At 43.1% G+C, this 21,965-nt stretch overlaps 2 protein-coding genes across 3 annotated transcripts in view; both read left to right on the top strand.

The window, feature by feature from the left end:
- Nucleotides 1–12,503, top strand: part of fam163ab (family with sequence similarity 163 member Ab) — a 28,062-nt gene extending 15,559 nt beyond the window's left edge. The window contains exons 2-5 of the mRNA XM_087830628.1: nt 8,099–8,180; nt 9,535–9,556; nt 10,106–10,220; nt 10,543–12,503. Coding sequence (XP_087686754.1) covers nt 10,128–10,220; nt 10,543–10,941 — 492 coding nt within the window. The 5' untranslated portion in view covers nt 8,099–8,180; nt 9,535–9,556; nt 10,106–10,127 and the 3' untranslated portion in view covers nt 10,942–12,503. The remainder of the gene's footprint in view (nt 1–8,098; nt 8,181–9,534; nt 9,557–10,105; nt 10,221–10,542) is intronic.
- Nucleotides 12,504–14,714: 2,211 nt separating this feature from the next.
- rabgap1l (RAB GTPase activating protein 1-like) overlaps nt 14,715–21,965 on the top strand; it is a 106,915-nt gene continuing 99,664 nt past the window's right edge. Inside the window, exons 1-3 of one of the 2 annotated variants that reach the window (XM_087830280.1) lie at nt 14,715–14,935; nt 19,583–19,807; nt 20,115–20,262. In XM_087830280.1, the coding sequence (XP_087686406.1) occupies nt 19,670–19,807; nt 20,115–20,262 (286 nt within the window). In that variant the 5' untranslated portion in view covers nt 14,715–14,935; nt 19,583–19,669. Of the gene's footprint in view, nt 14,936–19,582; nt 19,808–20,114; nt 20,275–21,965 lie in introns of both variants that reach the window. The other variant, XM_087830279.1, reaches the window with a different exon arrangement.

Genomic DNA, 21,965 nt, shown 5'->3' with positions numbered 1-21,965 from the left:
CTTATCTTAAAACGCATTTTTATTTACTGGCTTTTAATACAGCATGAGAGTTATTTGTTAATTCATATTTGGTGTTTGCTTTTAATACTCCAAGTTGTTTTATTAGGTATGTTGTATTCTTGTACAGCACTTTGGTCAACGCTCTTGTTGTAATTAAATGTGCTATATAAATAATTAAACTAAACTAACTAACTAAACTATTTCACAACAGAACATCAAAGTGTTCCCTTATTTAATGGATAATATTCATTTTGAACTGAATGGCAGCAATAAAAATCAAAAAAGTTGAGATGGGAGCAACAAAAGGCTGGAAAGTTAAGTATGATTATGAGAAACAACTGGAAGAACTAATGAAGTTCATTAGCAATGATGTCATTGGGTACACACAGACCATCATACTGTCAAAGCGCTGTGAAGGCAGACCTTATGTGTAAGTAAGACTAATGATAATATAAAAAAACACCCTGGTGATGCTTTGCTTCACTTTCCTTTTTCCCTTCTGGGAGTGAAGTGCATGACAGGAGCTCCAGTAATGTGTAGAAACTAAACACTGTGCTTAAATCTGAGACCTCAGCTGCTATAATAATGTATGCACGCACATTACTGCAAACCATCCCAGCTGCTCGGCCTCAGATGTAGCGATTAAACTGCAGTGTCGAGCCAAACTGGATACTTGTTACGAGTCCTGAGGCTCAGTATGTTCATAAATGAAACGCTGCTCCTCTTTGTACACCGACTGCTGCTAAGTGCTATGAAAACTCTGCTGTCACTTCTAATGAATGTTTTATGAGGATGTTCTGACGTGTTCACTAATGCTCAAGTATGTTTGGCTGTTTGAATGTGTGTGTTTGTGTCACTGCGTCCGTGTAGTAGAGCGTTATCGGCGTGCAGGGCTCTCCAGCCATTGTGGGGGTTTTGACGGTCACTCTAATCTGATCCAACTTCCTTTCTGCTTGTACACGCATGTTCATGCAGCGTGTACGGGATCTGTGTGTCTAAGCGGGCGTGTGGTGTGCGCCGCTGATGCAGACAGTTTGTCAAATAAACGAACTTCAAATGAATGTGAAGTTTGTCTTAAAGTGCTTGCAGAGCAACACGTAAACAGAAAAACAAGTCTGTTATTTCATGCGTCTGAGTAAAGGATGATGTGGTGACAGCGGCGACTCCATTTCCATTTCCTCCTCGCAGCACAAGTCACCGTGCTGGCATTAATTATGAAAAATAGTTTGGGTTGCCGAGCCTGAGGCTGCTCACGGTGAAGAGAGTTATGATGGATGTTGAGAGGAATCTGTCAGCTGCCATCCAGTTTAGTCCGCACACATAATTGAGGGCTGGGGTACTTTCTGACAGAAACATGGTTTATGAGCTCGGGTCCAGTGTAGCGGTTCAGATCACAGCCTCGGACGCCATTTCCAAGTCTTTGTGGTTTAATGAAGGAATGGATGAACGTTCTTAACACCGGTGCCAGAGCAGGGCAATACGGCCAAAAATATTTACCATTTGAAAATTTGCGATAACGATATAACTGATGATATAAGTGATGTGAGACACAATACTTTACAACTCCACAACTTTATTAGTGCAAAACCCATCAATGTATTTTCATTTAAACAAGCAGCTGTTTTTTATCTGCATTAAAGTTATATAAAAATGTAACAGTGCAAATGCAAATTCCTCGCTGACAGTTTAACCAGAAGGCATTTCCAGTGGAAACTGGCCGACATATCCTCAGCATAACCATGTATAACATCCACTAAACTTAAAAAGAGGTTATACACACACAATACGGTAATATTATGTTGAAGCACAGTACGTATCACTCCGCGAGGCTCCGCCTACGATAGCCGTAATGCTCCGACCAGTGTTGCCAACTTAGCGACTTTGTCGCTATATTTAGCGAGTTTTCAGACCCCCTTAGCGACTTTTTTTCTAAAAAGCGACTAGCGACAAATCTGGCGACTTTTTCTGGTATTATTGGAGACTTATTTATGACGTCTTTTTGACGTGAAAGCACGTATCGCTTTTACTCTCAACAAGCAGCGGTGCTGCCGTGGGCACCTCGCCCGTGCCAAAGCGGTCCCAGGCGGAGGATAGTCCTCCCCCGCTGCTATCAGGGCAGGAGACGTTCACACCTATGCGTCCAAACGGTAAATGAATTGCGCATGAGCGAAGCCGCTGCTCCCGCACTGACTGTAACGCAGTCTGTTCTTCTTTTACTGTTATGCTGTTTTGTGGGTCACAAGGTTTAAAACTACTTATAAACACACACACACACTGTAACTCCACCAGAGTGCCTATTTCAGGTCACTTTTGCCGGTCCAAGCCCGGATAAAGGAGCAGGGTTGGAATTGTGACATTACAAAAAACAATAATTGCTAAAATAAATTTAATTCGTAATTCTAAATAAACTCTAAATGCATTTAGGACGTTTTTTACTCACTTTATGTCTCTTCCACGATGTTATTTCTCTCTCCAACAACGTAGGTTACAATTACATTAGCATGACCAATTATGCAAATTAAGCGATGACATCATTTAGCGACTTCTAGCGACTTTTAGGACAGCCAATAGCGATTTTCCTTACTGAGGAGTTGGCAACACTGGCTCCGACAATCCATCAAGCGGTGCGGCTTCGTAGCTTAGCAAAGTCGTACTGAAACATTTGACAGATTTTCGAGCGCCGTGAACATAAAATCGTTTCCAGGTCAGTAAACACAACCAGAGTTCATACATAAGGCACACGGGATTATAAGGGGCTCTGTCGACTTTCAGAAAAATCAAAGGATGATTTTAAGTGCGCCGTATTTTCCAAACAACACGGTAATAACGACGGCCCGCTAGCATGCGCTACCAAAAATAGTGCTTTGTTGTGTATCTGACGGACGAAAGCTAAACCAGTTCCACACCAGTGAAGCTGCAGCATTTTTACAAACCAGTTCTGGTTCATCGTTTCATTCAACGATCCACTTTCACTCTTCTCATTCTGTGTCGCCGCCATGTGCGTATGTAAACAAAGGCACTGCACATGCGCGTTTTACCCATATTCTATCGCCATATTTCATTTTCTTATCGTTGCCCAACATTACACCGGTATTACCATGAACGGTATGATATGGCCCAGCCCTAGCCAGTGTATATTATCACTCGAGCAGCACACCTGTGGAGCTATTGTGTTTTTCTTTTTTCTAGTATGTGTGGGCTTTTTTTTTGTCACAGCACTGTTTGTGTTTCTTGGTTTAAGTTAAACTCTTTCAATGATGGTTTTCTGTGTGTGTTTATAATTCCTGCTTTCTGTTCTCGCCTTACATTAAAACTTGCCTTTTGTTATCACCATTCTCGCCTCCGCGCCTGCATTTGGGTCCACTATCTCCTCACGCCACGGGGTCAGGGTTGGACATTTTGCTTTTAACAGCCGTTGTTGTTGTTTTTATTGACTAGTTTTATTTATTTATTTATTTTACTGCATCATTGTTGTGCATTCTATTTAGTTTAGTGGCATTTTATGTTGTTAAGCACTTTGTGCAGCATGGCCTTTTAGTAACGCGCTATAGAAATAAACTTGACCTTTTTGTGTCTGTTACTTGTGATAAGTGATCATTCAGGGATCGTACGAAAAAAGGATTTCTATTTAAATATTCCTGAGTTGTTTAATTGTGTATTTCTAAACGTTCTAACGTTTAAACTTTTTGAAAACTCCACACAGGATTGCTTGAAGCAGCCTCAAGGATTGAGATAGGCACGATGTAGAGTTATAAAACAGGGTTTTTATGGTCTGAGAACTGCTCACGGATGAAAACAATAATACAAAAACATCACATCAAAATGCACTCTTGGTGTCAATCAATCAAAAGTCCTTAATCACAGAAAATAAAACATTTAAATTACACAAACCTCGTGAGCTGACATCCAGAGGGGCCATATAGTCCGTCATGGCCTTATTATCTTATTCTCCATCTTTTTTCTCACTTATTTCTTCTCTTTATCTAACTTTGAACGTTACTTTCTCCATGTGTGGAGCTAAGCGCGAGCTGCAGCATGCAGACACCATGTGCGCTCAGTGTTGGGAAGGTTACTTTTAAAATGTATTCCATTACAGATTACAGATTACATGCCCCAAAATGTATTCTGTAACGTATTCCGTTACGTTACTCAATGACAGTAACGTATTCTGAATACTTTGGATTACTTAATATATTATCATGCTGTTTACAACTACATGAATGTACTATTGCTGTGATTTATTACTGTTACTGAAGGTCCGCAGCTCCGAACCGTAGTAAAGGGACCTCTGGCTAATACGGTGGGTTCTGTGTCGGCTCGTAGCTGAAAACTAGCTTTACTTTGTTGTCTGGATCAAGTTTGCTAGCAGAGACAGAGAGAGGCGTTGAAAGGCTGCTCCAACAGAACTTATTGTTTTTGGAGGAAAACACGAACACGGTGTACAGTCGAGTCTTAATAGCTTACTTACAGCTGGGCTCGTCAGGCTCTCTTCTTGGCTGCAGTGGTTATTATTATATTTACATGCTTCCAGCTCCCGTTTCTGCTCGATGACAGCTCGTACTTTTCCTTTTTCTCCCTCCCTCGCTCACAGACACATAACGGGTATGGCAGTCCATTCTCCCTGCAGCACGGACTACACTGCCCATGATGCTACATTCTTTAGAGCTATACCTGTAGCATTCTGCCCTTTTAGCTTAGCACAACAACAACAAAAAGGCCTCTCTCACCCAGGAAACACGCAGAGAGAGAGCGTCACCCTGTAACCATGGAAACCGTAACGCTGCCGCCTGGAACAACAGAACGTAGCTGTCAAACAAAACCCAAACAGTCCTGACCCGCCACAATATGAAACAGGGAAGTACCGCCGTGTAATCCATTTATTTCAACAAAGTAACTGTATTCTAAATACCACCTTTTTAAACAGTAACTGTAACGGAATACAGTTACTCATATTTTGTATTTTAAATACGTAACGGCGGTACATGTATTCCGTTACTCCCCAACACTGTGTGCGCTTGCAAAAAAGTAGCTGGGTGGAGACCCAAATTGCACCCAGCTGTACCCTACACAGTTCACCACCAGATGGTGCAAAAGAGCAAAATCTGGACAATACAGCTCAACAAAGCATTAAATGCAAAATACTGTTACATTGCTTTTGTTGTCAGTCAGACAACAGTCTGACAGTACTGCCAGACACGGCAGCGAGATCTGAGGCAGTTTATCCACAAATGTGTCTTTGCCGTAAGCGTTGGCCTGTCACAGACTGGCGACCTGTCCGCCATGTTCCCTGCCTCTTGTCCAATGACAGCTGGGAGAGGAAATGATTTAAAGTTCTGAGGATGTGTGGACGAGTTGTAAAAATGTTCATTTCTTTCTTGGAATTTATTATCATAGGCCATTTACTTAAATTGTTTTAAAGATTAAATTGGCCAACTAATCATCAGCTAATTACTGGCTCGTGTGGCTGTGCATAAAGCATGGCTGTAGACCCAGGGACATCACTCCGTTTGGGGTAGCCTTAATTTTACTCTCCTTTAAGAAAAAATTAAAAAATGTAATGTAAATGTACCAGGAGTGCACATTTACCCTCTGGCTCTCTTCCACATGTCTTTATCCTGTCTTCCTTCTCTCACCCCAACCGGTCGAAGCAGATGGCCCCGCCCCTCCCTGAGCCTGGAAAGTGTTTACAAAGGTCTGCTCAGAAAGCCGTTTTCCTGTAGACTGAGAAGCCTGAATTTCCTCTTTAATTGAGGACAATAAATGCTGAGCTGAAATAAAAGAACATCCACCTGTTCAAAAGCAGCCACAACCACTGCTGCATCATATTCGTTACATGAAGTTTTGTTGTTGTCAATGTTTTTTGAGTTTGTGAGACTTCTACATCATCAGTGCGATTTTTTTTTTTTTTATGAATTTCCCAAAACATTTTAAAGATATAAATTGGAAAAGAAAAATGTCAGATATAGCAAATTAAAACTTGCAAACGCAAATAAATATTGAATTTAAAACCATTTGAAGACTGGCGGAGGTAAACTTGAAAAAAATACAGCGGCCCCTCATGTTCTAAAAATGACCCGTGATAGGTGACAGCTCTGTTTTTTACAATGATTATAGATGTTTTAAGGCTGTCAAACCCGTCACTACTCACTTTATACACTTTTCTCAGACAGGCACGAACATTTTCACACTTTATCTCGTGTTTAAATTCTCAAAGTTCAAACCTTCATAGAAAAATAAGTCCAGTATTATAGAATGACGCCAAAGATCAAACCCTGTTTTCAGGCCAACAACACGGGAACAGAGCAGCTGCCAGAGAATTCAACATTAATGAATCATTAATGAATCGATGGTACAGAAGAAGCAAGAAGAATGAGTTGAGTAACGTTTGACTTCTCTGACTGTTTTATTTCGCTTAATGTGCCTTATAATCCAAAAAATACGCTAACTTCTACCTTCCTTTAGGATGTCCAGAAGTCCAACTTTTTGTGTGATGGTTAGCATCTTCCTCTGCCTTCTAGGTGCTGCTGCAGGAGCGTTTGACGGTGCGAAACGTTTCGTCGGCATTGTTGTGTTTGTTGGGTCGAAAACCTACAAACATACAGTGCAGCACTAAAGAGTCACGCTGCTAGCGATGGAAGATTTATGTAAATTTGACAAGCTGAACGCATTCTGTGCTGTACAGGAGACACGGCACGGAGGAGATTGATTGACAGGGATCTACAGCCAATCAGGACGCAAAAAAGCATGCAAAATTGCACATAAAAAAATCAGCAAAACAGCGAGGCCGTGAAAGGTGAACCGCATTATAGCGAAGGACCGCTGTATTCTGGCTATTATTTCATGATTCAGGCTTTAAAGGGTTAAACATACCCTTTGAACCCACTGAACGGCTACCCTGAGGTACCCTGAGCAAGGTACCGTCCCTACACACTGCTCCCCGGGCGCTGCACTGGTGGCTGCCCACTGCTTCACTGGGTGAATGGGTTAAATGCAGAGGAGCAATTTCCCTACAGGGACTAACACATACTCGTTGTTGTTGTTATTATTATTATTATTATTATTATTATTATTATTATTATTATTATTATTATTATTGTTGTTGTTGTTGTTGTTGTTGTTGTTGTTGTTGTTGTTGTTGTTGTTAGGAACACTGAGACCAGGGTGAAGACACGACCTAAATGATCTTCAGATCTGAGTCTCTGCATTAGTCTTCTGGCATATGCAGCATGTGATGCAAAAACAAGTATGATGAATGAGACACCAGTGAGCTAACTGTTATCTGCACCTCTGTTAAAGTGCACTGAGAAGAATGATTTGTCATATTACATTTACAGGAAAAACAAACACATAAATCCGCTCGGGTGTCAAACAGCAGAATTATCAGGATTAATTCTGGGTGTCATGCACGAGCGTAGCACGAGTATCTGTATTCTTTTTAAATTCATTAAAGCATTCCTGTCTCTCCCTTCACCAACATCTCCTGCCTCCACCCGTCTCACAGGATGGACATGTTTTTATCAGCAGGCATAGATTTTACTTCACCTGGACCTGCCTCAGGCTGCAGACCCAAACCCCGACCAATCGAGGCCCTCGCTACTAAATCACTTTTACTGCTGCTATCCCATAATGCTGTCCGTGTGTGTGTGCGCGCGTGTGCTTTCCAGTGTGGATAAGAGAGAAGATGTGTGTGACGATTTAGACTTTGATGTGTACAAACATCAGTGCTCTTCTCATTTTTGTCTCCCTGGCTGTTTAGAGTGAAACTGAACATTTCGCCTGAGAAGAACTGAACTATTGATCGGTAGAAGGTAAAAAGGGGGACACAGTTATAATGCGATCATATGTATTTGACTTTATTGAACCGTTTTTATCTGGTGTAGTAGTAAACAAATAATCTTTGTTGTTTGCAGGAGTATTTGCAACTTTACATTATTTCTTCTTCTTCTTCTTCACTCACAGTGACTGTAGTCATTCCTTCGGGCCTGTTAATTGTAACAAGCCACTGTCCCCTGTGAGAGAGAGCTTTATTGTACTCTTGGTACCATCTTGTGGAAGAAAACAGTTACTACAATTAACATTTCTGTCTCTGTCTCCTCAGAGATGTTCATACAGCAGGCCTGTGAGATAAAGTGAGCCCTCACCTTTGACCTGATTTTAACCATTTCAAACACTCTTCTGATGTAAGTTTGACCTGTCTGTCTGTCTGTCTGTCTGTCTGTCTGTCTGTCTGTTTGTCTGTCTCACCGTCTGTCTGTCTGTCTGTCTGTTTGTCTGTCTCACCGTCTGTCTGTCTGTCTGTCTGTCTGTCTGTTTGTCTGTCTCACCGTCTGTCTGTCTGTCTGTCGGTCTGTCTGTCTGTCTGTCTGTCTGTCTGTTTGTCTGTCTCACCATCTGTCTGTCTGTCTGTTTGTCTGTCTCACCATCTGTCTGTCTGTCTGTCTGTCTGTCTCACCGTCTGTCTGTCTGTCTGTCTGTCTGTCTCACCGTCTGTCTGTTTGTCTGTCTGTCTGTCTGTCTGTTTGTCTGTCTCACCGTCTGTCTGTCTGTCTGTCTGTCTGTCTGTCTGTTTGTCTGTCTCACCGTCTGTCTGTCTGTCTGTCTGTCTGTCTGTCTGTCTCACCGTCTGTCTGTCTGTCTGTCTGTCTGTCTCACCATCTGTCTGTCTGTCTGTCTGTCTCACCATCTGTCTGTCAGTCTGTCTGTCTCACCGTCTGTCTGTCTGTCTGTCTGTCTGTCTCACTGTCTGTCTGTTTGTCTGTCTGTCGGTCTGTCTGTCGGTCTGTCTGTCTCACCGTCTGTCTGTCTGTCTGTCTGTCTGTCTCACCGTCTGTCTGTTTGTCTGTCTCACCGTCTGTCTGTCTGTCTCACCGTCTGTCTGTCGGTCTGTCTGTCTGTCTCACCGTCTGTCGGTCTGTCTGTCTGTCTCACCGTCTGTCTGTCTCACCGTCTGTCTGTTTGTCTGTCTCACCATCTGTCTGTTTGTCTGTCTCACCGTCTGTCTGTCTGTCTCACCGTCTGTCTGTCGGTCTGTCTGTCTGTCTCACCATCTGTCGGTCTGTCTGTCTGTCTCACCGTCTGTCTGTCTGTCTGTCTGTCTCACCGTCTGTCTGTTTGTCTGTCTATCTGTCTGTCTCACTGTCTGTCTGTTTGTCTGTCTCACCGTCTGTCTGTCTGACCGTCTGTCTGTCTGTCTGTCTGTCTGTCTCACCGTCTGTCTGTCTGTCTCACCGTCTGTCTCACCGTCTGTCTGTCTGTTTGTCTGTCTCACCGTCTGTCTGTCGGTCTGTCTGTCTGTCTCACCGTCTGTCTGTCTGTCTGTCTGTCTCGCCGTCTGTCTGTCGGTCTGTCTGTCGGTCTGTCTGTCTGTCTCACCGTCTGTCTGTTTGTCTGTCTCACCGTCTGTCTGTCTGTCTGTCTCACCGTCTGTCTGTTTGTCTGTCTCACCGTCTGTCTGTCGGTCTGTCTGTCTGTCTCACCGTCTGTCTGTCTGTCTGTCTCACTGTCTGTCTGATATTGTTATTTGTCTCCTTTCAGGTGTTAAGCAGCTTTGCTGAACGTGAGTATATCAACACATGTACGTGTGATTGTAATATCATGTTTGCCACAATGCAAATAATTTTATGTTGTTGACATAAAATTCTCCCACTCTGTCTCAGCTAATTGGATCAGTGCATTTGACGTTGAGTTTCTGCACAAAGTTACACAAAGTTATGTCAAAGTTGCTTCGATTTTAATATTTGCACAAAGTAAAATAAACATTTTAGCTTCAAAACATTGGACTTTGTTGATGAATATACTCATTTTAAGACTTCATTTCTATACGTCTGTGCACGTTATTGTCCGTTACGTTTACTTGTAGTTGTAAATATCCTAATTTAAAGTTGTTTGTTCATACTTTGATTAAATAAATTGATTTAAAGGTGAACACTTGAATTACAGACGTAGAGAATCCACAAATGTGTCGTTGCCCAACAAATGATAGACCTCACTGTTTATTATACTGTTGAAAGAGGTTGAACAGCCTTACACTTGCATGACTTCACGCTTCATATCGGGTCGGCAGTGCGAACGCTCTTTCTAAATGCATTTCCTGTGCCTGTCTCAGAGTTTGATGGAGAGCTGGTCGGATGACAGCTGGAACTGTTGTCATAACCGGAGGAATACTGGCCACAGTGATACTTCTGTGTATCATAGCCGTGCTGTGTTATTGTAGACTCCAGGTATGTTTGTACTACTTTACTGTACAGTTCATCCTATCTGGTTCTCAGTGGAGTTGCTTTCTTTTAGAAATATAGAAATTAGCCCCAATATCTTTATAAAAGGACACAAAAAAGGACTAGGAAGATGATGCATTCATTTGTCTGTGAAAAATAGGATTTTTGGACTCTGTAACAGACGCAGTGTTGTCGAGCCACACAATAGATCCACACAGGAAACAGTTGAAGTTGTACTGAAAGGAAATGATTACTGGTAGCATCAGTGTACGTTTATTTGTCAGAAACCTGAGTTTAGCCACAGCGACGCCTTTTTCTCTCTCTGCAGTACTACTGCTGCAAGAAGAATGGGTCTGACAGCGGCTCCATCTCCCAGCAACACTTCGCCTGCAACGCCTGCAGTGTGTCAGGCCTGGACGGACCCATCGCCACCCCGCTGTCCCTGTCGCCACCGGTGCCGCCCAAATCCTACAAACCCACCAAAACCACCAGGGGGCGCCGCAGCTACTGCCCCACCTGCTCACCCTACGACTCGCCCTTTTACATCCGCACTACAGATGAAATGCGCAACGGTGGCGAGCGCATCACCTACATGCCCACGCACTATGACAACCAGGCGCTGTCGATGCCGTTGCCCGCGGTCCGAGGCTCCCTGCTGAGGGAGACGCAGCGAGGTCGGCCTCCTGACTTCTACACCAACACACGCGCCATCAGCACCGAAGTGTGACCGCCCCCTCCCCCCTCCTCTCTAACGAAAAAAAGAAAAAAAAGAAAATTCCTCCTTGACCTTTGACCTCTACACACACAGATTCCCCTGTGTTCCCTTACACACACCAGCACCACCACTAACACAACCACGAAACAAAAACAAAGGCTGTTTGTGGAGATTCCTTTATCCCGTTTATTTGCTGAGAAGATGAGACTGACTATAAACGGACGCCGTTCAGCCTGAGTCCTTCCTTTATACTCTTAAATTGTACATTTTCATGCTCACTCAGAAAGTAATAATTCTTCGATTCACAGTAGATAAAAGTCCCTAAACCCTGAATTAGGGGTGTGGCTAAACGCTTACACTCGTTCACTGTCGACTGTTTCCGTGTCTTTACCGACCGAGGGCTATTACGGATAAGTTGTGGGATTATTTTCATGCTACATATCTTCCCAGTGACGGCCATGAAGTAATATAAAGAGGTAAGTAGCAAGAAACGCGAGAAACGATGCCCCGTGTGGTCCTGGGAGGCGTTCAGATAACGTTGAGGCTGGACGACTGGAGATCTCTCTATGCAAACTACCGCAGCTCTTCATCTCCTTTCAGCGATTTTCATGTCATCGGTGATATTGTGAAGGGGGTAATATTGGGATTGCTGTGCCCAGCAGTGAGGTGTGGTGGTGAGGCACGTGTAGATAGACACGCTGTGAGCGTTTAGCTCGAGCTTCCCCTCGGATGTGGAAACCTGTGAACAAAGGATGCCCGAGCCCCCGAACGCAGCAGTGGGACTTGAAATGAACTGAATGAAATTCTCTTTACTGACAGAAATGCAAAAAGTTTGAAATGTAAATAGTAACCAGAAAACATTGGTGACGGAGGGGGAGATGCACGCTGGGTGTTTAAAGAGGGATTTACTGATTCGTGCTATTTTGTCTACGCACTCTTCCTGCGCTCATAACGATGCAAATATCCACATTCATGTTGTTTTCCCTGTGTGGTGAGAAGGTGTGCGTACGTCATCTCACAGTGATGCTTTTCTACATGATGCTGTTGCTTGCAATAATATTTGCTGTTGTTGTTTTGATATCTGTGTGCAGCAGGAGTCGGAGGCCTGAAGAAGCAGAGCAGGAAAGCTTTGGGATTTGTGTGGGAATGTTGGAGAGATCCAAGTATTTAGGAACAAAATCAGATGCACTTTTCGAACCTCTCCTCCAGCCGTGCATAATCAGACTTTATTACCAGCTTCTTAATTACTTTTTCATAATTAAATCAGTTTTAACTGCAGTGCCATTATTGTGCTGTGCATATCCAACCTTCTGAAGACCACATGAAAGAATTGGTTTTCTCCAGATGAACTAACACGAGCAAATAAAGAACTAACAGCGTGTGTGCAGAGGTTTCAGTGGGTGAGCTGAACGACGTGGACGCGTTGCTGCCGCTACGATAGTTTTATTGTCATTATTCAATTATTTAGACATTGTATTACCTGCTATCTATTTTACTCTTTACTTAACCAGTAATCTTTGACAAATATTAAAGAAAATGATTTTTAGAGACGTGGTTAAAATACAAACGAATACAAAAACTGTTATTTAATGGTGTTAACTTTTGACAAATAAAAGATTTGTAACTGCTTAAATGGAGTTTTTGTGTGGTTATTCCCAAGACTACACACACACACACACACACACACACACACACACACACACACACACACACACACACACACACACACACACACGCACACACACACACACACACACACACACACATTAGTTAGTTACTGGACACACATCTAAACTGTGCTACATTTGCACATCTTGCTTGTCTTCGTCATGTCTCGTCTATAATATCCTGACAATAATTTGAACCTGGTTTTCAAAACCACTGCACACTTTGTATTGTCTCTGTCCTCGGGGCGATCGTGGCTCAAGAGTTGGGAGGTCACCTTGTAATCGGAAGGTTGCCGGTTCGAGCCCCGGCTTGGTCAGTCTCGGTCGTTGTGTCCTTGGGCAAGACACTTCAGCTGTTGCCTACTGGTGGTGGTCAGAGGGCCCGGTGGCGCCAGTGTCCGGCAGCCTCGCCTCTGTCAGTGCGCCCCAGGGTGGCTGTGGCTACAATGTAGCTGCCATCATGCCATTTACCATCTGTCCTGCCTTTGTTTATCATACAGTTGATATTATATAGTTAGTCATTAGTAGCTTTTATCCCTTACTTTACCAAAATTTAGCACGTTATTTATTTGTATTTTATAGTTTTATATCTCTTGGGGATATTTTTATATACTTAAATGCACCATGGGGGGCTTAGGGTGAAACAGATTTTCAGTTCTCTGTATCCTGTGCATGCTGCTGTATTAACAATAAAGCTCTTGAATCTTAAATATATATACAAAGGTTTCTTTTCATATAAGGCAGGTGTCACCTGTACTTGTGGCCTGTATGTTGACGTGAAGAAATCGAATGCAAGTGACTTTTTTTGTTAGGGAGGATTTGTTTGTTGTTGAGTGCGATGTTAAAATAAGTTCTTTAAAAAGCCAAAAATGATTCAATATGAAGGCCTAACCCTAACCCGCACAAACATGTCGAGGGCTCGGCTGTCTGCTGTCACAGACTCGTGTGCACACGTATGTCTGCACTGATTTTATTAAATACGAACATAATCACAGCAGAAGTGCTGCCACGTGTGAAAGAGAGGACCGATGTGTTTATTTGGTAGTTCAATGAAAGGCTTCAGTGAAGAGTGAGGGAAAGATATTGTATTCATGTTTGCAGTTTTGTCTTCTTATACAATATTTGAAAAGTAAAAAAAAGAAGCAAACACAACATTTTGGGAAATATTTGTGGCTGTGTGGATGTGTCAGCAGCTCATTTAAGTCTGAGACTCTGATAAAGGAGACAGACTTTCTTGTAATTTTTAAAATATATTTTTCTTTGGACACTGGCTGCTTTTTCACGTAGTTATTGTAGCTGACCACAGGACTCAGGGGAAGAACCAGGGTTGTATCTACACAGAACAGACGACTTGGCAAAGAGTTTGTTCACATTTCTTTAGTTGAATCTACAAAAGCTACAGCAGATGAGCAGTATTCAAAAGTCACGTCAAGTCAATAGGAAACAATCCTGAAAAGACCTGACACAGGACCTTAAAGATGCATCTGGCCCTTCAGTCGATCCTACTTGTTGTCAGTATATCTGGAGGTCAGGAGAGAGGTACAACAGTGAGTGCCTACAGCATCTGTAAAACATGCTGGACGCTCTACATTTCAGGCAGTTGTGTTCACATCTTTTTAAAAATGATGGAATTATGGACTCGGAAAAGTACCGTTACCATGCAACACTTTCTGAGAAGCATCTGATTGGCAGCAGTTTCATTTTGGGGCATGACTATGACCCCAAACACACTGAATGCAGTGAAAACATACCTGGATACAGAAACATAGAGCCTATAGACCTCAACGTGATTGAAACGCTTTTATGTGTAAACTTTGTTTTTACCTTAGCTTATTGTATTTCTGTGTATTATTGCATGTTTTTAGTCAATCGCTGCTTTAAAAAATAATCATATATTAATTCATGCATGCTCAGCTCAGAATCAGTCAAGGGTTAAAGGGCAGAAAAGAAAATGAAGCTTTCAGTAACGTTTTTAATCACGAGCCGCTCTGACCACATGAAGTTTGACCCCCGGGTAATCATTGTCATGAGGAACACAACCATTACAAGATAAAGTCATCAGTTTGCAGAACAAAGTCTTTATTTAGTCTCAGTTTCAGTCAATTGTAACCACGTGTTTAACAAAAACAAAAGTTTGCTTTCATTTTTTGTAATATGGCAATTTTACACGAACGAAGGACGTATACACAGTTTACTACAGCCAGACTATAGGAGCACGGCGCATGCGTGAGATAACGCTAAAATTCCAAACCGGAAAGCGAGTGATTCCCGAGTGATTCATCTCAAACACACACGATCTTCGTTGCAACTCCAGCAGGCAACTCTGAGGCTCAAAACAAGTAAGTTGACAGCTCTCTTATCAACACTTGTGATCATCGCACTGTCACATTTACCTTCACAAACTCCACGAATGGCGCTTTCCTTCTCTCCCCCCCTCATTTTCCCTCCGAGTAGTGGTCTGAGTGTGTTGGACTTCGAGCTGGTTAGCGTTAGCCAAACTTAGCTTTAGCTGTTATATGTAGCCTGGCACGTACAGGTACTGCGATGTAAACCCTGCCTTCACCTTTCTGACAACTGGCTACTTGTCTCGAGTTGTGCTGGTGACAAGTTTGTGTTGGTGTCAGCGTGGTGTTCGTGGCTCTGTGGATAAGTTAGCCCGCCTGTCGTTTACGCTCAGTTAGCTAGTGAAGGAAATCTGTTCGCTTTACTAATGTGTGTTTGACAGCAGCTGAGATGCGTTTCTGGCGTAATGCCATGTCGATGTCGTTCAGCTGTCGTTAAACTGCTGTTTGAAGAAGAAAGCTTCCAAGTATGCCGAGCTAGCCTGCGGTGGTGGTGATGTGCTCCATACGGGCCTGTAGTCATCATCGGTGAGAGGAGCAGAAACAGTTTACTGCAGTAATTAACGACAAAATTCCCCCTTAACACGGGAGAAAACATTTCTGTGAGTGTCAAACCACAAACACTGTCAGGTGAAGGCGGTGCAAAGATCTCCGAGCCAACACCTGAACGTGTCTTATTCAGAAAGGTCGTTTAGAAAGCTTTAGCTAAGTGTCCAAACTAACGTGTCTGTACTTCGTCCCAGCTGCTGTCGTAGTGTCACAGCATCTGTTCTGTCTGTGCATCCGCTCCAGGATGACATCATCAGTACAGGAGACGTGCAGGACTTTATCCACAAACCGCAGCTGCATGTGTGAGATGGAGCTGGGCTTTAAAAGATGTAAATGATAATGGTTTGCTCTGTGAGAGAACACAGCGATGATACTGCTGTTTTCTAGTTGGCAACATGAGAGGAATATCATGTTTCGTGGCCAGCTGGAGAGGGAAACAAGTGAAGTGGTGTGTCAGTGTTTCCTGATTAAAGGCAGCACATGCATGGGGGTCAGCCTCACAGCAGAGCCAGGTTCTAACCCACCTGGTGCTTTTCTGTGTGCACTCTGCATGATCTCCCTGTGCCTGCACGGGGTCTCTCCCCGGTACTCCGGCTTCCTCCCACAGTCCAAAGACAAGGACTCGGTGGGGTTCGGTTGATCGGTGATTCTAAATTGCAAACAGGTCTAAATGTGGTCGTCTGCCTCTGAGTCCTGCGACACACTGGTGACCTGTCCAGCGTGGACCCCGTCTTTCTCCCTGTGGCAGCTGGGATATGCTCCGTCCTCCCCAACAACCCTGAACTGGATGAGCAGAAGAGGATGGATGATTAAGGAAAGAGCCGGCTCTTTCATCATATTTTTATTGTGATACAAACGTCCGTTTTTCACGTGTTTCTGTAAAAAGCGTTGTTTCCTCAAATACAAAGTTATCATTCCGTCGTCCGAGTCAATAAAGCTGCTTTTACTGAGTACCGTGGAGCTGCACATTGACCTCAGAGTAATTCCCAGTTGGAGTTAACAAAATATTTTGGGGGTTTTATTTGCCACGTGGGATGTGTGGAGTCATCAGGAGTCTTTATGAGGAAAAGACTTAAACAGGACAACCTGAAACAGAATCTTTTGTGACGTACATGCACACACGTATAACGTGATAACTGTCCGATTAATCAGTGATAAAAAGATTGTAAAACTTTATCGACATGGAGAAAAACGGGTAGTATTTAACAAGAAGCTTCTGTTTGCTTTAACTGGCGTAGGCTGTGGCGGTATCGGCAAACTGGAATAAACAGGTGATAGGCTCGGCTTTGTCCCTGGCTTCAAACCAAGGGTGTTTCTTTGGCTTACTTTAAAAAGTGTTTTAAAAAAGCTAACCAGTATAACTGGAACACTTGATGTGCTGCTGTGATGTACAGTGTTCAGCACATGTTGTCTCAAAGATGCACTGAAGTGTGAAACCCTGAACGTCTGGTTGAGATAATTTTGAAAGTGCTATAAAGAAAAACGTCACAAGTTGCATGAAAATAACTGTGGTGTCAGAGCTAACGGGAAGTGATTCAGTGACAGGTGTCAGGTGTCACTGAGAGGCAGAACGCTGCTTATTCACAGCAAACTTCAGAGCTGCTTTAACTGATTTTGTCTTTGTCTGCGTGTCTCAGTCATGTTCAGATGTCAGACCTGACTCTGGTTACTTGTCTCAATGAAATCAATCAGTTTGCCCTGCTGGCCTTACCAGGAACATGAATACAGGGAAATGAACTTGTCAGTGTGAGCGCCACACCCAGATCCTAGAAAGAGGCTACCTGGTCAGACACGAGACACCTGTCCAACACATACCCAGTTAGCAGGTTTTATATGCTTGATTATAACACAGGTGCACTGGCTGAAATGTAGATGCAGGCAAATGACTGCACGAAAAGGAAGCACTGCTTATCTGCTCTTAAAATAGTAACCCTAACCTAATGTATTATGTTTAGTACCAGGTTAACAGGTTTGCTGTGGCGCAGTGGCAGGTTTATTCAGCGCGCTTAATCTTTCTGTCAATGACAGGAGGCAAAGGAGCAGACGGCGGGTTGGCCACGTCGTCTAAGACACAATAAGTTGTGCGATGGAGACGTGTTGCAATGATAGCTGCAGCTAAAGATGCCAAAACGCATGGAAGAGCTGGGATTAGACGAAGCTCAAATGAAGCGTCACGAGTGTTTGTGTCCACCGTCCTCCAGGACGTGAGGTCAGGTCACAGAGCAGCAGGGCAGCGCCCTCACTCACCCTTACAGACACATTGTGGCTGGTGAGCCCAGCTCATGTGGGCGCAGTCTGTCCAACCCACTGGCAGCTCACAGTTTCCATGCAGGCAGTTGTTGGTATCATCTGGGACAGTGCTGAACAGGCTGGTAATGACCGGGTGCAGATTTCTGCAAGGGACGGTTCAGCCCGAGCAGAAACCCACAATGTGCAGGAAGTAAGGTTTGAAATGACCAACTGGCTTACTGATCTAAAGTTAGGTCATGGTTGATAAGTTAGTCAACAGTCAGAAGCTTCTTAAATGTTTAGTTTTATTTCTAAAAAGAAGGGATTTTATTGACAAACACACATTCTGTGCTGCTTTGTCTACACCCGACTGTTTGTGTGGAACTTGCACAGTGATGATTAAGAGTGATTCAGCATGAGTAAGTGCAACACAAGTGAAGCAGGCTTTTGCTATAAATGACAAACTTTCTCAGTGCTCTGTCTCACTGGTTCTTCTCATCGCAGCTTCTTCCGTAAGCCGGTCGATGGGAGTGTCGTCTGTGTAACTGAATAAGTCTGAATGGAGCACATGACCCTGTTGCTTTTCCAGTGCTTGCTTGTGTCTGTGTGCACATGCATGTGTGAATATAATTTGCCTGAGTTAGTGTGAATGAGTGCCTTCTGTCTGCATGTAATCGTTTCGCTCTGTGTGAATGAATAACCTCTTTCATTACTTTGACGATGTGCATTTGCCAATTTGAAGGCTTGGCTCCGCCCTGCACCTCGCCCCCGAGCCCCACAGTGTCATCATAAATGCTGCAAAACCCCGCAATCGATTTAACACGATGCATTGGTGTTGGGTTTGAAATCCAAACATGTGCAGGTTACAATTACACAAAACAGAGAAAAGTTTCAGTTGCATGTTTAAACTAATTAATTTTATGCTGTTTAGCTGCAGATAACAGAGCAAATGGTTCACTGATTACACTTCACTGAGTCAAGTGTGACCGGCTGTTTTTCAGCTCGGCTAATGAAGGTGTTACCTTTTATGTAAACAGTTGCACAAACTATCTGCGCTTGCATATAACCGCATATCAACGAGCTCTGCATGGAGCACGCTCCTTTGTGTTGTTGAACAACTCCCAGTTCAGCTATTGAAGGAGCAGGGTGTGACATGCAGGGCTGGCACAGAGGTCCAGACTGTGTTTGTTGTTAACACACGTGTCCACAAATGCAAAGTAAAAAGGGCATCGGATAGAAACGAATGCTAGCCTAACGATAAGTAATCACCAGCCAGAGTAATCTGTTGTTTAGTTAGCAGGAAAAGCTCAACTCTGCTGAATCGCAGCCAAATGAAAGAGCCTATAAAGTTTGCTCCATAAAAGGGTGTGAGGGAAGTCGTGTAGAGATGACTGTCCATATTTCTTTGGTTATGACAGAGGAGTAGTGCAGCAGGAAGAAAGAGAGGTGCTGAATAAAGATGCCCGAGTTCAGCATGTTTGTCGTAAACATGTGGACACTAAGGAAAGCCCAACGAGCCCGTTCAGCTGCCAGCCCGGCCCGTCAGCGACGCTCAGTGAAATGGCACATGAGAGATTTAAGAGATTTTAATAACACCCCAAGGGCATGCAAACAATCTCAGGAATTTAGCAACTGCAGATCTGAGATTAAGTTTACACATTTTCCAAACTACTAGGCGAGGATTAAGTCAAAGATGATAATGTGCCTGGATTAGGTTCTTGTAACTTCATGTTTTGGTTTGCAAAACTGTGGTTTCATGTTGCTTTGTGTTTAAATGCATCGCAGGCTTTCAAAACCTAAATGCTGTTTACCAAACTGTAAGACGAGCAGCTGAATGGTCTGTTGCTCTGTTCCTTGTGCATGCAGGATACCTTCCTCTGGAGCTGGGCACACAGGAGGAAGGGGAGAGCTTCACCCTGTTCTCCTGGCCGGCCCTCAGGAAAGCGGCTAGCCATGGATGACAACTCCTCACTGGGCAAAGTCAGCAGCTCCACTGAGTCCGTGGCCACCGTCACTAGTGAGGAGTTTGTTCTGGTGCAGTCCAGCTCTGCAGGCTCGCCGCAGGGCTCTGAGGGAAAACCGAGACTCAAGGTCGGAACTGCATATGGATGCAATTTCATATTTAACCGACTTCTGTTTTTGGCTGCCTGAAAGCTGAGCACGTTTGAGCATCATTGTCCTTCTGGTTTTTGTTGTGCCTGGGTATCACCAGTTTGATTAGTTTAATCCCCACGCATCAGGACTGTTTACACCTGCATTTGTATGTAAATCTGTGGATGTCAGCTGATTGCATCAGTTAAAGACAGACCTCTTTGTTTGGTTTGTCACCTTTGCTCCACCCTGTTTTCATCTCTCCTTGTTCCTGTTTCACCTTTTGTGTTGCTTCTTTCTCACTAAGATGTCTTGGAATGGGAGTGAACAGCTGGAAAAAGCTATGGAGGAGGTGTTGGATGATGATGATGAAGTGAAGGTGGAGAAGAGCAATGTGGAAAAGATGGAGAAGCAGAAGGAGCCAGAGAGCCGAGTCCTACAGACCCAGCCTGCAGGTACACATTCAGGTCTGTTTCTTCGTTCTCCCAGTCGCAAAGCAGTGATATCAAGTTAGTGTTTAATATACTGTAGTAGCACTGATACTTGGGAATTGGTACGTTTTGATTAAACAAGTTTCAATGTCATTGTTACTGGATGGATGGTGTTTGTGGTCGTCATGTTTTTTTTTTATTAGTCCTTTATTTATCCAGGTAAAAAATCTCATTGAGATTAAAAATCTCATTTCCAAGAGAGACCTGGTATCATGGCAACAACAGTCACATACCACATAGGTGTATAACATTTAAAACAAATACAATATCCCATACCAACATGTGTAAAATATACAATAACAGATCAAATTAAGAGTACATTAAAAACAATCACACTGAGTAAAAGAGTTATTCTCTCGTTGCTTTAAGACAGACTTAAACTTTCCCGAGGTAATCCTGATCATTTCAGTTCCTCCTGCAGATTATTCCAGGAAGCAGGGGCAGCGTATTTAAAAGCCTTTTTCCCCAATTCTGTTTTGATTTTTGGGACAATCAATTGTATGATTTTGTTCGAATGAAGGCTGTATTGGTTGTGGTTTTTACACATATAAACACATAAATAAGATCCTGCCCAAGGAGAGATTTATAGATAAAGATCAACCAATGGGAGAGTCTGTGAATATGCAAAGATGGACATTTAGCAGCAGCATACAAAGAACAATGATGTACACGATTTCCATAGCCAGTAATAAAACGTAAAGCACAATGGTGCACAGTATCCAACCTCTTTAGGTGGTGGGCAGGTGCATTCATAAAAAGCAGGTCACCATAATCCAATAAAGGTCAAAAGGTCGCACGAATCAAATGTTTTCTCACTTGGAGAAACAGGATTGGTTTCTAAAAAAGTAAAGTTTCAGTTTTAACTTCGACACAAGCCTTTGAATGTGAGTCTGAAATGATAAATTCTGATCTATAATGATCCCTAGATACTTGTAAGATGTGACCATTTCAATTTCAGTTCCTTGAATTATTTTAATCTTAGGAGACGTAGCTAACAACTCTTTGCCATTTGAGATTAACATGAACTTGGATTTCTCTGGATTTAACACCAACTTAAGTTGAGTTAAATGGGACTGAACGACATCAAAGGCAGACTGCAGAAATTGCAGGGTTTGTGCTACTGTTCTGTAAAGCTTATCTTGATAACGTTGTGGGACAGTGATTATTATTTATTGCAGTGATGTGAACACACTCAGTGTTTGTTCGCTGTAAACGCTGCAGCACAAAAGAAGTAATGTTTCCACATTCTTGCTTTGAAAACATTAATTTGTGTGCTGCACACACAGGTGTGTGTTCATAGCTGCCTACCCTAACCATCAAACATGAATGCCTAACCCTAACCTAACTGACCCTGACACAAAACCACATTTTGAGTCTGAAAAATGTCAAACTTGTGTTACCAGACTTTTGTCCCCATAAAGGCGGTCGGCCCCACGAGCACGGTAAACTTCCAGTTGTTGGTCCCCACAAAGATATGTAAACACACACATCCAGTTTTAATAACATCAGATTAGCAAGGCTGCAATCTGAACTGTGATGTTGCTTTAACCACGTGTGCATCAGCGAGGACAGTTTGCTTTGTACATGGAGGAAAGAAAAACTTTTGTTAGTTAATATTAATATTTATTAACCTTAAATATGCTCTAAGGAGAGGTCAGTGAGTATAG

This window comes from Neolamprologus brichardi, chromosome 17 (genome assembly GCF_056152115.1).
Source record: "Neolamprologus brichardi isolate AB-2024 chromosome 17, ASM5615211v1, whole genome shotgun sequence".
Lineage (NCBI taxonomy): Eukaryota > Metazoa > Chordata > Actinopteri > Cichliformes > Cichlidae > Neolamprologus > Neolamprologus brichardi.
This window is presented reverse-complemented; position numbering and strand designations above follow the sequence as displayed.